This window comes from Lipophrys pholis, assembly GCF_963383615.2.
Source record: "Lipophrys pholis genome assembly, chromosome: 3".
Lineage (NCBI taxonomy): Eukaryota > Metazoa > Chordata > Actinopteri > Blenniiformes > Blenniidae > Lipophrys > Lipophrys pholis.
In genome coordinates this window covers 22,995,020-23,007,784 of record NC_137627.1, presented here as the reverse complement: position 1 = coordinate 23,007,784, position 12,765 = coordinate 22,995,020, and the positions used below count along the sequence as shown (strand labels likewise).

General features: G+C 44.6%; 2 protein-coding genes across 3 annotated transcripts; one reads left to right on the top strand and one right to left on the bottom strand.

The window, feature by feature from the left end:
- On the bottom strand, positions 1–5,079 carry irf2bp1 (interferon regulatory factor 2 binding protein 1; the record flags this gene model as incomplete). 2 transcript variants are annotated; one of them, XM_080460615.1, is made up of 3 exons in its annotated part: positions 1–3,339; positions 3,616–3,974; positions 4,073–5,079. In XM_080460615.1, the coding sequence occupies 2 exons, from the start codon at positions 5,077–5,079 to the stop codon at positions 3,656–3,658; spliced, it is 1,326 nt and encodes a 441-aa protein (XP_080316741.1). In that variant the 3' UTR covers positions 1–3,339; positions 3,616–3,655. The 2 variants fall into 2 exon arrangements, with proteins under 2 accessions (XP_080316741.1, XP_080316742.1); XM_080460616.1 differs by having other exon boundaries at positions 3,680–3,974.
- Positions 4,649–11,334, top strand: polr1g (RNA polymerase I subunit G). The gene is made up of 3 exons (XM_080460617.1): positions 4,649–5,670; positions 6,419–6,569; positions 9,270–11,334. Exons 1-3 carry the CDS (start codon positions 5,583–5,585, stop codon positions 10,054–10,056), a joined length of 1,026 nt encoding a protein of 341 aa, XP_080316743.1. The 5' UTR covers positions 4,649–5,582; the 3' UTR covers positions 10,057–11,334.
- The last annotated feature ends 1,431 nt before the right edge of the window (positions 11,335–12,765 follow it).

The window sequence follows — 12,765 nt, the reverse complement described above, 5'->3', positions numbered from 1 at the left end:
TTCCATTCAATTTATTCCTGGTTTCTATTTGTACATGAAGCTGCAAGAAAACCAACAGATCGACAAAAAAAACAAAACGTCACATAAAACTTGACAAAAAGGGGGGATGCAGAAAAAAAACAAATAATGGCCTGTCATCTTTTTATTTTATTTCATTTTTTTTTTAAACAAAGGCTTCGGATTAAAAAGCGAGAAGCCGCCTTGATGGACAATTGAAGGGAAACAGATTGAAGTGAGCAGACGTTAACGAAGCCATCGCACTCCGACTTCCCCTGAGGTTCACTCACACACACTCACACACACTCACACTCACACACACACTCACACTCACACACGGATGGTAAACATTTGGAAAAAAGGCACTTAACGACGGATTGCATGACGTGTCAGTGCACTTCAAAAGACGTGTCTCTACAAGGGACCTGACCTGTGGGGATCTTTTGGAGTCAAGCGTGCGCCGGAGACGATACGCGGGGGAATCCCAGGCGTACGGGACGAACGAATGGAGACGCTGGCCTGTAAACTGGAGCGGCTTGACGAGGGAACGTTAGAATAATGCTCTCTATATATATATTTTCTTTTTCCATGAAACAATTTACATCCGGACACATCAGCTTGGGCATAAAAGTTACCTTTGGTTTGTCGGTGCTGCACGTAAAGAAAGAATCCACCCAAAGAGAAAACCTGTTTTTACCATCATATAGTTGATTCTTCAGATTTAAATATGACATCCCTGCACTTTTTATATCTGAAGTAAAACTATTAGGAATATGCACATCACATATAACAGTGGTTCCCAACTCTGTGGGGCCAGTAGGTCCCCCCCCCCCCCCAGACGTCCTCAAAATTAAAATTGCACATTTCAAAGTAAAGGTAGATTAAGACACTTGATAGAATTTCGAGCAGCTCAGTTCTGGTGTCTGTTGATTGTGGGTGTGTTCACCAGAAGCTGCTCAATTTGGAACAAAACAAACTACGGTTAGAAACCACTGATATAGTGTTTTAATGAACATTTCTTTGATGACTGTGAATCGTATGAGATGGGGGAACACTTCTGCCTTTGTGTGGATTCTCCCTTTAGGAAACAAAAGGTCAGAGAAATGATACGCACTTATTTAATTACATATTTCAAACGCTTGCATATACTATGACTAAGGATTGCACATACATACTATTACAGTTTCTTTACAGTATATAACATTTAACATTCTAGTATAAAATATAGTCCTAGGCCTATCAATAGATATCTTTTTTGTTGTGGTTGTTGTTGTTGTATACATTCGGGGTAAAGCGTAGGCTGGGCTGGATCCTGTGTGAAAGCAACATTTTAATACAGAGTCTCTGCAGGCTGGTGGGGGGCCTCCACCGCTTCATTCGACACGGCAAACATTCTCCCTTCTCCGAGTCGGCTTCGTCGGAAAGCTGACGAGGGGGAAATAAAGCGAAAAAAGCAACTGGCGCGCGGAGAAACGCTCACTACTGGCATTCTGTCCACATCTGGAGCCGCTTCCAATGTTTGCATGGAGACTTTTCTCCTTTGAAAAATTGTTTTCAGTCTTGAGGCGGTAAAACAAGAAAAACGATAAAAAAAAAAAAAAAAAAAAAAAGGTAAACTTCTGTTACCATAACGACGAGTTTCATGTCAGTTGTAGGAGCTGCGTGTTTCATTTAGATCAGCGACGGGGAAACTGGGACCACCGAGAGCTGCACAGGCTTCAACGTACCCGTACTTATAGGACCCAGAGAATTAAATGAGTGATAACGACAGATGTGTAATAACCATGAGACGGTGCAGTGGGGGGAGGGGCACAGAGGCGTCCAAACTCCTGCCTGTAACTCATTCTTCATCGCCTTGAGGCTTATTCTCGTACTAAACACTGCATGGAGTGGGGCTGGGCAAAAACAAATCCATTTAATTGATTTATCGTATTTGTAGCTCAAAAAGATTTGTATTTTGCAAATTCAAGTGTTTTTGTCCCCCCAAACACTTTTCCAGCATTTTACCCGTTCCGTTCTCCCGTCCCTTGTGGGTTTCCATTGTTGCTGTTGCACTTTTGCTTAAACCGGAGTTAAAGCTTGAATTTGTTGAATGACGGAGTTTATATGCATTTTAGCTCCGAGGACAATCGCAGCAATAAAGTTGCACTTTTGACAACATGTCTGATGGCTGCAGTCATTTTTAAGTGCATTGAAAAAGAAAATCAAATCGAAATTTGAATTTGAATTTTTCTTTAAAGAAAAATCATAGCTTTTTTGGCTGGCCAGCCCTGGAGCAATGGAGCAATAAAATGTTTTGGAATCTATGTGGGGGTTCTACTGTGTCAGTGTGTGTGGCCCCCGGTAGTCACCAGCTGCCCGTCTCTGATCCAGATGAAGCTTCGAGCAGAGGACTTGGCGTTTTGCTTGAGGCGGTCAGCTGAGCGCCTGAACCGTGTTGACTGTTTGTCACCGTTACAATCGGAGGCGTGAGCTTGTGCCGCATGCTGACGTCGCCGACAGCCGGCGTGGAAACCGATTCAGCTCACAATGGGCTTCTGTGCTGGGTGTTTTTGCCGCATGATGCTGCGAGTAGAGCAGCAATCAAAAGTGTATGAAGGGCTAGTTAAAGCAATGACCAATCTCATAACATGGAGTTTGAGCAAATCAGGCCAATGATGGTTATATAATGACTCCGGTGGCACATCGGGGCTGCATGGAATAAAATACACAAAGAAAATATTTTCCTTTTAGTCCAAATTAAAAGATTTCACTTCAGTAAACACCAGGAATGAAAGCAGTTCTCAAAGATTATGTCGGGAACTGGTTTCATTAAGAATTCTACATTATTCTTAGACCAGCACCTTCACAGTCCTGTTGACATCAGATTGTTTTTAGGAGGATTTTACATCCATCTAGAAATGTTCAACCACATTGTTTCCATCAACCTCAAGGTACAAACCTGCGTATGATCATTGCTTTAACCGTCATCACTGATCAGCTGATTGATTATCTGAATCCAGCAGCACACCACAGAGGCCGTGTCACTCCTCATGCTCAGGTACATGAATCTTAAGGAGATTTCTGCGATTAAACCTCGAGGGTCAGCTTTCCTAGACGGAGCCGCAAACACATATTCAAATAAAACTTTGTTTTACATTCGATAAAGTGATTAATGTCAAAAAGTTGGCAAAGTCAACCCAAACAATAATTTGTGCCTGTGGTCGCGTTGACGAATCTGAGTGTTCAGTTGGTGCAGTTTGGACCTTTGATGGAGTCGTTCAGATGTGTGAGTTGACGTGTCGCTTGTCCTCCGCGTCTCTGAGCGGTCCAGTCCAGACAGCTTCAGGTATCGGTACGATCCTGGAGGGACACGAAGCAAACTGATGAGAAGAGAGACCGATTCTGTGATGCTGACAAGATGAAACAGGACATAAGGAACCAGCATAGTTTATATCGTCTGAGTGGGACGAGGAGATCGAAATGGTTCAGAAAAATACTTAAGATAAAATATTTAAACAGTTTTTTCACTAACAAGTCTGGACTCATTGAAATTGAAGCCAGAGCTCACGAGCTTCCCTCTGAAGTCTAATCTCACAGAGCTACATGCTGCCGTCCTATTGCTGCTTGTGGACCTGCCTGTTGCTGCGTTCGGTCCTAGTTGCCGTATAAATCACCATCACGTCTCCCTCTCTTTTTTCACCGTGACATCCCCGCTCCCGCTCCCGGCGCTAGCTCCGGCTCCAGAGGCTGCGCCGCTCCCCGCTCCAGATGTGGCTGCAGCTCCGGACCCCGAACCCGCCGCGGCCGCAGCCGCCGAGGTCGCTCCCGCTCCTGCTCCACCGGTGCCCAGTATGGTGGACACCTCACCCTGCATGAACGCCCACGGGGGGCTGTTGGGAGAGTTATCCAGTGGACAGCGCTCCCCGCTGGGGCAATACACCTCCCCGTCACCCCGCCGACCCTGGATGTACATCCGGGTGCAGGGGAAGCAGAACCTGCGTTTTGATGGGATGACAGAGGAACACTCGTTACAGACGTCACCAGGATGCCAACAAGTTTTAGGAGCTACTTCGCTATTCACGGTCACACAAACCTGTGTCCTGGCACTGACGGACACTGGACAAAGTGTGTGTCTTCCAGTCTCTCGTGACACAAAGTGCAGGACAGAGTCGTTCCACTCGTGTGGGTGCTGTTGGCAGATGCTGATCCCAGCTCTGAGGCGCCGCTGTGGGGTAATGCCGCAGCAGTGGTGGCCGCCTCCGCTGAGGTGGTGGACCCCAGTGGCTCCCCCCCAGACCTGGAGGTGAGGGGGCGCGGCTGCCTTGCTGGAGATGAGGCAGGTTTCGGACTGGTCTGGCTCACTCCGCCTGCCATGGAGAAGGACACAGAAGCCATGCTGGCACTCTTGCTGGTGCTGCTGCCTGACGAGGAGGAGTGGCCCTGCGTCTGCGTCTTGGGTTGGTTATGGGACGAGCTGAGCTCCCGCTCCAGCTCCGGAGTGATGAACGGGGGGATCCCCATCCCGATCCCCAGCTGTCTGCGGCTCATCTCCGCCAGCACCGGGGCTGGGAAGATCATCTGGCTGCTCATGGGTGCTGTTCTGGCGGTCAGCCCTCCGGGCATACCCGCAAGAAGCCCGTGTGGAATCCCTGCGATGCTCTGACCCACCAGACTCGGAGGGATGGCGGCGCCCAGCATCGGTCTCCGGCTGCCGCTGGGGCTCTGACGGTTCACCTCTTGGGGCGGCTGGCCGTCGCGGTGCAGCCCGTTGGGCGGCACGCGGATAGCGCTCTCCCCTCTGCCTCCCCGGTCGAAGCGCTCGCCGTGCTGCCTGCCCCCGTCGGTCAGCGGCTCTCCTCTGGCCGAGCCGCTGTGTTTATTGGGCGACGGACCAGGTGACCTGACGTTCCCGTCCTGCATACCGTGAGTCCGCTTCAGCTGGCGGGCGCTCGCGATCAGGAACTCGATCTGGTTCGCCCCCTCGTAGTTGACGCAGCCGCGGCAGACCACCTCGCTGAAGTCCCACACCACGGTCCAGGGCATCTTGGGCAGGTCGCAGAGATAGCACCACTGGCGCCTGGAGGAGGAGGGGGACGACATGGCCGGCCAGCTAACGTGCTAACGGGCTAGCACAGGTTAGCTGCGTTAACCTATTTAGCGTGGACAGGTGCACGCCTTCGCCTCGCGAACCACTGGCTCCCCTAACGGACTCCACGCCGCTTTAGAAAAACATCACACATCCTACAGATGTAAAATCAGTGCGAACTTTCAGGTCGATCCGGCTCTTATTTCAAATAAATGTTTTGTTTACCCACTCCGGCCTACTCCTCTCCGCTGTCAACCGCTTTCCCGACGGACGCCTCGACGTTACGTAATCGCGCGTGATGAATTGTGGGAAAATGAGTTTTTCCAAATCTCTGTCCTGGGCGCAAACTGGCGTCTCGAGGCAGCTCGCAGAACTACAGCCACCGCTGGCACGGAAGTGACGTCATTAAAGGGTTACAGTTCATTCCGTGTCAACACATGTGGGTCTCCACAGCCATGCGTTTCCAGGGACAAAACTTTTAATTCTGGTCGTTCGCGGTAACTTAGAATCCAGAAGGATGCCAAAACACGTGTCTCCTTCTTCATCAAGTGAAGATGAAGCGGACAACTCCTCGCCAGAACCAGCAACAACACAGAAAGAAACCCGTAAGTAGAGCACAATGTTGCTGTTTAGTGGCTAATGTGCGAGGAATTGCTAATGTTCATTCAGCACAATCCACTAAATTTATTACACTGATTTGACTAAAAGCCTAAAGAGCTCTGAATAAATGCCATGTGAAATAGTAGATAGACTCACTCTATTGAGACAATAGAGTACATGTTATATCCATAAACATATCTCAATGTATGCTCGTGGCATAATTATAATGTGCCTATATAAATATAATATACAATCTTGTAAATATGCGTTTTACCTGCTTTTTAAAACTTTATTTACAATACTATTTTATAGAGCTTAAAATGCTCAAAACATTACATCACACAAAATGTTCATATTCCATTAAAAGCATCAACAACTATATTGTTAAAGAAATGAGCTAAATTAGATTAGCATTATGAAGTCAAATGTATTTGTCTTTACATTGCAGCCAGCCTGTAAATACTACACAGTCCGTTTTAGGGTATTTGTGTCATTGCATTATTCACAGCTCAATGATATGCATATGAATACCACAGAAACATTGTAAATAAATTGTATTCAGATGTCATCTTCATCGATAAAATTTATTCACTTTAAAAGTTAAAAAAAGACACATGGTAAACGTATGACTGCATCATGAAGGTATCATTGATTCTCACAATAAATCCAGCAGTACAATACTTATAGAAACATGCAGGTACTAAAATCTAATTCAGTAATGAACTCTCACTCTCGTTTCATTTGGATCCACAGAGAAGAAGAAGAAGACCACGAGGTACCAGTGTCCTGCAGACTTTGTGACTTTCTGCCACGAGCCCTGCAGCAGCACTCTGACTGACAGGCTGAAGGACAAGAACACCGAGTTATGGCTGATTAAGGCTCCTGTGAGCTTCAAACCAGAGAGGTGGGTCTTCTCTGACCTTTTTTATTGTCTCATGTGTACTGTCAAACTTGGACTAAAACTTAGAGCAAATATCTCTTGAATACAGGCCTCTTCATGTCGGCATATTGTGAATATTTAAATCTTTATTTTCTGAAAATACATGCTTTTCCAGATGCATTTCTTCTACTCTAAAACCAGTGCTTTCAGAACTTTTCTATCAAGCAAATCAATTGAATTACTTTGTGTTGCAGCGTTTTTCCAACTTCAAATCATTAAAACGGTCATTGTTTTAGTTTGTGTTTTGAACGTCAATGTGCAGAGAAAATTAGCGACAACAATGAATTACCTCAAAAAGATTGAAAATATGTTCATAGAAATAGAATTAGCGGTTTTTGCAGTGTCCATTATGCCAGTGCTGGTTTATCTAAACTATTGTATCAGCGGACATCAGGCTGAACAAGCAGTCCATCACGTCAGAGAGAAAATAAGGTTTACCTGAGTAAATCTGCATTTTATTTGAAGAGGATGCATTTGTTTTCATATATAATTAAAAGAAATGTCTTTGATTAAAAGCCAAAACATTTTCCCTTTTACTTGTGTTAAAATGAACTCGGTAGAAATAGTGACGCAGCTTCTTAACTCAAGTTAAATGAGTGTACTGGCTCTCTTTTCTAAGTTAACATCACTTTCTAACATGTTGATACACGTTCTGAATATAAGAGGTTTGGGGGAGGGGTGGGCCTGTTAACGTCACAGTATGAGACAAAAATGTCATCGGCATCATTTGTGTGCCACCAGTGTTTCCAGTTAATGTTCTGAAAACAGTCCAATACGTCTCTACTGTGATTAATTCAATTCCCAGTCCATATTTGCTTTTACTTTACTTTGTTTTGTACTCTAATGCCACATTGAAGAGGCGTTCCACTTCCCTATCGGTCCAAACAAACGACCCTCGCAGCATCGCTGAAGGACCTGGAAGTAATTTCTGCCATTAGTTGTTAATCCTGGATTCTGATTGCCTCCTATGGCGTTATGCTTCTTGTTACACTGCCACCTAGAGGTTTGACATGCTCATAGTCGCCCTTAATCAGGTTTTTATGCGGGTTTGTGTAAATTAATTTTATTTATTTTTTTTAAACAATCTGGTGTGAACAATGTTATTTTTGAAAACATAGAGGAAATTTAAGTTTTTGTGAATTCCTGGCTGTGTGTAAACATGACCCAAGTCTCCTCTTCTTTGTTTAGTTACATCCTTTTGTTATTTACATCTTTCTTTTGCATGAAATCCTTTGAATTACATTCAATTCTGTTGGATACACTCTTGTAGATTTGTGGTTCCCAACTTTTTATCCTCGGAGCTGAAAAGCTGCTAAACCTCTCTCTGATCTCTTATTTACAAAAACCAATACAGAGAAGCTGAAGACTGGCAGACAACCAGGAACCCTTCAAAATGAAAGCATTGGCAGTTCACCAGGTCTCCTCCAGATTTAAAAAAGTCTACTTTTCTGGTTTTCTCAGATTTTTGAGCAGGCTCCCCCCCCCCCCCCCCCCCCATTACTGGATCATTACGGCTATATCCTCATAAACAATCTACATGTCACAAAAGACTGACTGAAGAGTGATAAATGACAGACATTTTGAATATGACAAAAAGGATATTACCATTAACATTTTGATATTGTTATGAAGCACAAAATTAAAACACAAGTGAACAAACTGCTCTAAAATGCAGCTGGTGGGAATATGTGGAGGAAAAACATGGTGGCCCAGTCACAGCTTGTGTCAATGAAGATTTGTTCTTGCAGGTAGGACTTTATTTATCCCTGGGGGAAAAGATAGCAGTGCTCTGAGCACCAAGACATTAACATCCTGTAAGTGTTTGATCACAAATTAAATCCTGATCAGAATAATCACATTATCACCTGATATTGTGCGAAAAACAAACCTGCATTATTGTGATTTGGGGATAGATTCTCCATTTGAATGAATTAAAGTGAGATGACATTTTGATTCAAACACAAATTGAACTGAATATAAATAAATGAAACCCAATATGTTTATCAGAGTCAATCCAACTCTGTAGTATTTAATTGATTTATTAGCAGATTAGGTTAATTTTGACAAGACGAAAACCCGACATTGTTGCAGAGGATTAAAAGCTGAGATCCACATTGAACTGATGTCAAACATAAAACAGTGTCTGGTTTCTCTTTGACTGTCGGAAAAAATAACCTGACGCCATGAGCTAATATTCTCATCTAACTTTGAATTTTGTAAATGTTTAACTCCTCGTCTTCTCTGCGAACACAAAACTTCTCTGTTGGATGTTTTTTTTTTGTTGTTTTTTTTAAACCTCCATGTATTCTTGTACAAGCAGAGATGTTTCAGTGTGAATGTGACCAGCTTCAATAAGATAACGTGGAGTCTATGATTGTCTCTCTCTAGGTTTTTGTTTTTGTGGTTTTATGTATTGTATAGGAGAAATGAATACAGGAAGTGTCTAAAAAGATGATGACATTACAATGCAACGTAGAAACTCGGAATGAATCAGACAGGGTGTGAAGTGGCGACGGTGCAGCAGGCAGGTGGCGCTGCGGGCCGCTGTCATGCAGAAATGTTGTAAATCTCCTCCAAATTCAACAGCAGCCTGAAAGAATCGTGTAGCTGGTGTCAAGCTTTGATGTGAGCGACGCGTTACCGCCGCCTGCTCTCTTCTTCCAGGTTCGGCGGCTTCAAAGTGCCGCTCTCCGGCCTGCAGACGCTCAAGGTTCCCGCCGACGGGGCGAGCGGCGGCCAGCAGATCTACAGCGTGATGGCGTCGAACCACGGCACCTCGGAGCTCCGCCTGCTCACCTCCGACCAGGTGTCTCCGGACGCCATGGCGTTCGGCCCCGCCTTCCGGGGCCTGCTGAACGTGTGCGAGAGCTACGGAGACAGCGGCACCGACCAGGCTCCCCGGGTCATCCCCGCCGCCCCGCCACCCGCCATCCCGCCCGGACTCAAACAGCGCTTCCACCCCTTCGGCAGCAAGACGCCCACGCTGACCTGCGTGGCAGAGAGCGAGGCGGACGGGGCCGCCTTCGGGCCGTCGTCTGCAACCCTCCGCCCCCTGGTGGTCAAACGCTTCACGGGGGACGCAGGGATGGTGGAAGATGATGATGAGGAGGAGGAAGATGAGAGGAGAAAGAAGAAGAAAAAGAAAGAGAAGCGGATAAAGACGCAGCAGGCAGAGCAAGTGGTGGGAATGAAACAGGAGCCGGAGGCTTGGCCCCAGGAAGACGTGCTGATAAGCGACAACGAGCGTTCTGAAGAGAAGAGGAAGAAGAAGAAGAAGAGGAAGGACAGGGAGCGAGAGGAAGTGGAGGAGGGACTGGAGCCCAGCGCCACAGTGAAGATGGAAGCCGTCACCATCAAACCCGAACCGACAGACTCTTGGTACGGCGAGGCTGCGGACGGCTCGTCGAAAAAGAAGAAGAAAAAGAAAAAATGCCAAGTGGAGAGCGAATAGTCAGAGCTCACTGTCATTTTCATGTCTTTTGTTTATTTTACACTTTTTAAACGTGCGTGAGAAGCGACTCATTTCCTCCAGTTTATAGATGCGAGACTTTGCTCATAAAAAGCCAAATGATCCTGAAAGAAGCGAACGGACACGAACAAGAAAGTGGATTTATTCCAGAGTTTTACACACGAAGCAGCCGCAGGAATGCAACATGTGTGAGAAAATACGAGTTTGTACAGATTCCCGTCTGTCACATTGCGACGGAGTTATGGGATTATGCTCTCAGTATTGTGTTTAATTACACAACCCACCTCGCCCGCTTTGGCAGCAACTTCGGAAAACTGCAGCCGACATAAAGACAATAAAGTGGAAGGCGAGGATTTACCCGCTCATGCTTCTGTAAATCATCTCGAGTCGTGTGTTAGAAAAAGGAGTGTGTGCAGGAAAACACGTGTTCGAGAATAAACCGAGTGATTAAAGGAAAAAGAAGTCAAATCTTGTGCAGTGAGAAGCAATATTTTCCCCTGAGAGCCGTGATTTCATGCAGAAGGAATGAAACATGAATTCATGTTCTGACTCACTCTGGCTTCTTCACGTCCTCTGCAGACTGATCGAGAGTGGAACTGTTTAAAGTACAAAAGGAAAAACTTGGATCAGTTTGAGGGATCATTTATGAGAGTTACATTAACTTAAGAATGAACTGATATGATCCATTTGGTATTTTCAACCTTGACAAAACACACAAATACAGTAATTAAAATTATGTGGCTAAAAGTATACAGATGAGCTGCAGGATGCCCATGTCCAGTTTGAATGCGCAATAATAAAACAGTTAAGCTTTATGTGGATCAATATAACCTCAAATTATAAACATTCAAATAAAACACAATTTCATCTGAGACAATTTAGTTGTTTTTCTGATAGATTGGTGCCGTTTTCTTTCAATTAAAAGGAAGCATTATACTTCAATCATACATTAATGTCATGTTTTAATTCCTTTCAGATATTTTCAACTTGATTTCTTTAATTTGAAACAAAAATACTTTCTTCCAGGTACCATTAGTTTTGGAAAATCTGGGGTCAAAACGAGTCTTTTCCCAGTAGGATTTTTACCTATTTAGAGAAATTACAGTGCTTAAATTATATTGTTTAGTTAAAACATGTTTAGCTTGGTTAACAGCTCTTTTAATGTTTCAATGAGATGTACTCTTTAGTATCGTTATGTATTAACATGTAGGGAGCAAAAATCTAGTATTATAAAATTAAACGGCTTTAATATCAAATGTAAATGTGTATAAATGTTGTTTCCCTTGGTTCCTTCCACAAATATTGATACAGAACAACATCATCCATGGATCTCACTCAGCAATGATTCTCATCACATTTACACACTGTACACTTATATATGGTGATGACTTTAAAAAAAATTATATTATCACATTAATTTTGTTTCTTTTATTGCTTTTGTGAATCGTTTGTGAAGCACTTTGAGCTGCATTAGTAGATCGAACAGATGCTTTGAGATGATGGAAATCTCTAAGCACCTGCAGAGAAGAAGTTATTTCCAGATCCAGAAGATGAATGTGCGGACCTGACAGGCAGATGGCGCCAGAGTCCAGACTTTCCTCTGCAGAAGACCATCTAACAACCTCTGAACAGCCTCTGAGCTCATCATTCACACTCCACCATCATTTTCCTAATGCAACACAGATCTTAACAATGACACACAAATGCATGAAGAAAGAATTTCATTTTTGTTTGTGTTGAGTGTTTCTCGGCGTCACATCGCTGACATTCAGGTGAAAAGAAAAATCTGAGTCCAGGCTCTGCATCCTCCTCTTCCTCCCATCCTCCTCCTCCTCCTCTCTCGCTGCTCTGCACCGGAGCATGGTCCTGCTTCTTAATGAGCTCAGGCACCTCTGCTGCTATCACACTCTCACCATCTGTAGTAACCCCCTGCACAGTCTGCCCGGCGTATTGATCCAGCCTCACAAGTGCGTTTGCATTTTTTACCCACTCCATCCAATTAAATCCAAACATACAGAAGAATTGTATGTTGCAGGGGGGGGGGGGGGGGTTTGGTGTGTTTTTTCCAAATGCTTTCTGCGGTGTGAATTTGACAGGGTTTCGCCATTATAGCATCACATTTTTGGGTTTAGCGGGCAGCCATTAAAGCAGGGAGCCACAGATGTCAGATTCAGGATGAAACGCTTCTCTGTGAATCACATCTAATGCCAGACTTTTGTGAATCCTCACAGGTATGTTGAATGTGTGTGTGTGTGTGTGTGTGTGTGTGTGTGTGTGTGTGTGTGTGTGTGTGTGTGTGTGTGTGTGTGTGTGTGTGTGTGTGTGTGTGTGTGTGTGTGTGTGTGTGTGTGTGTGTGTGTGTGTGTGCCACAGAGACCTGAGAGCCCGGGTGCATCCGCCAGAGCCTGAAATCTGTGAAAGGAAAGATGATTTTTCCTGCCATTTAAAGCAACGTTTGTGTGTTTTCTTGCATTCAAACAGTCGCCGCCTCTCGTTCCGTACTAATAGAAAAATATATTTTTGAATAAAATCTACTTTTTCATTATATTTCCGAATGTTTCTTTCAGAAAATGCTAATTTTGTCAAATTATATCAAAACATCTGCTACCTCAAGTATTGGTTCTTCCCCTCCTACACATCCATTGCAGTTACAGACGTTTGATGTGAGCTGGGCTCCATGTGGCTGTTGGA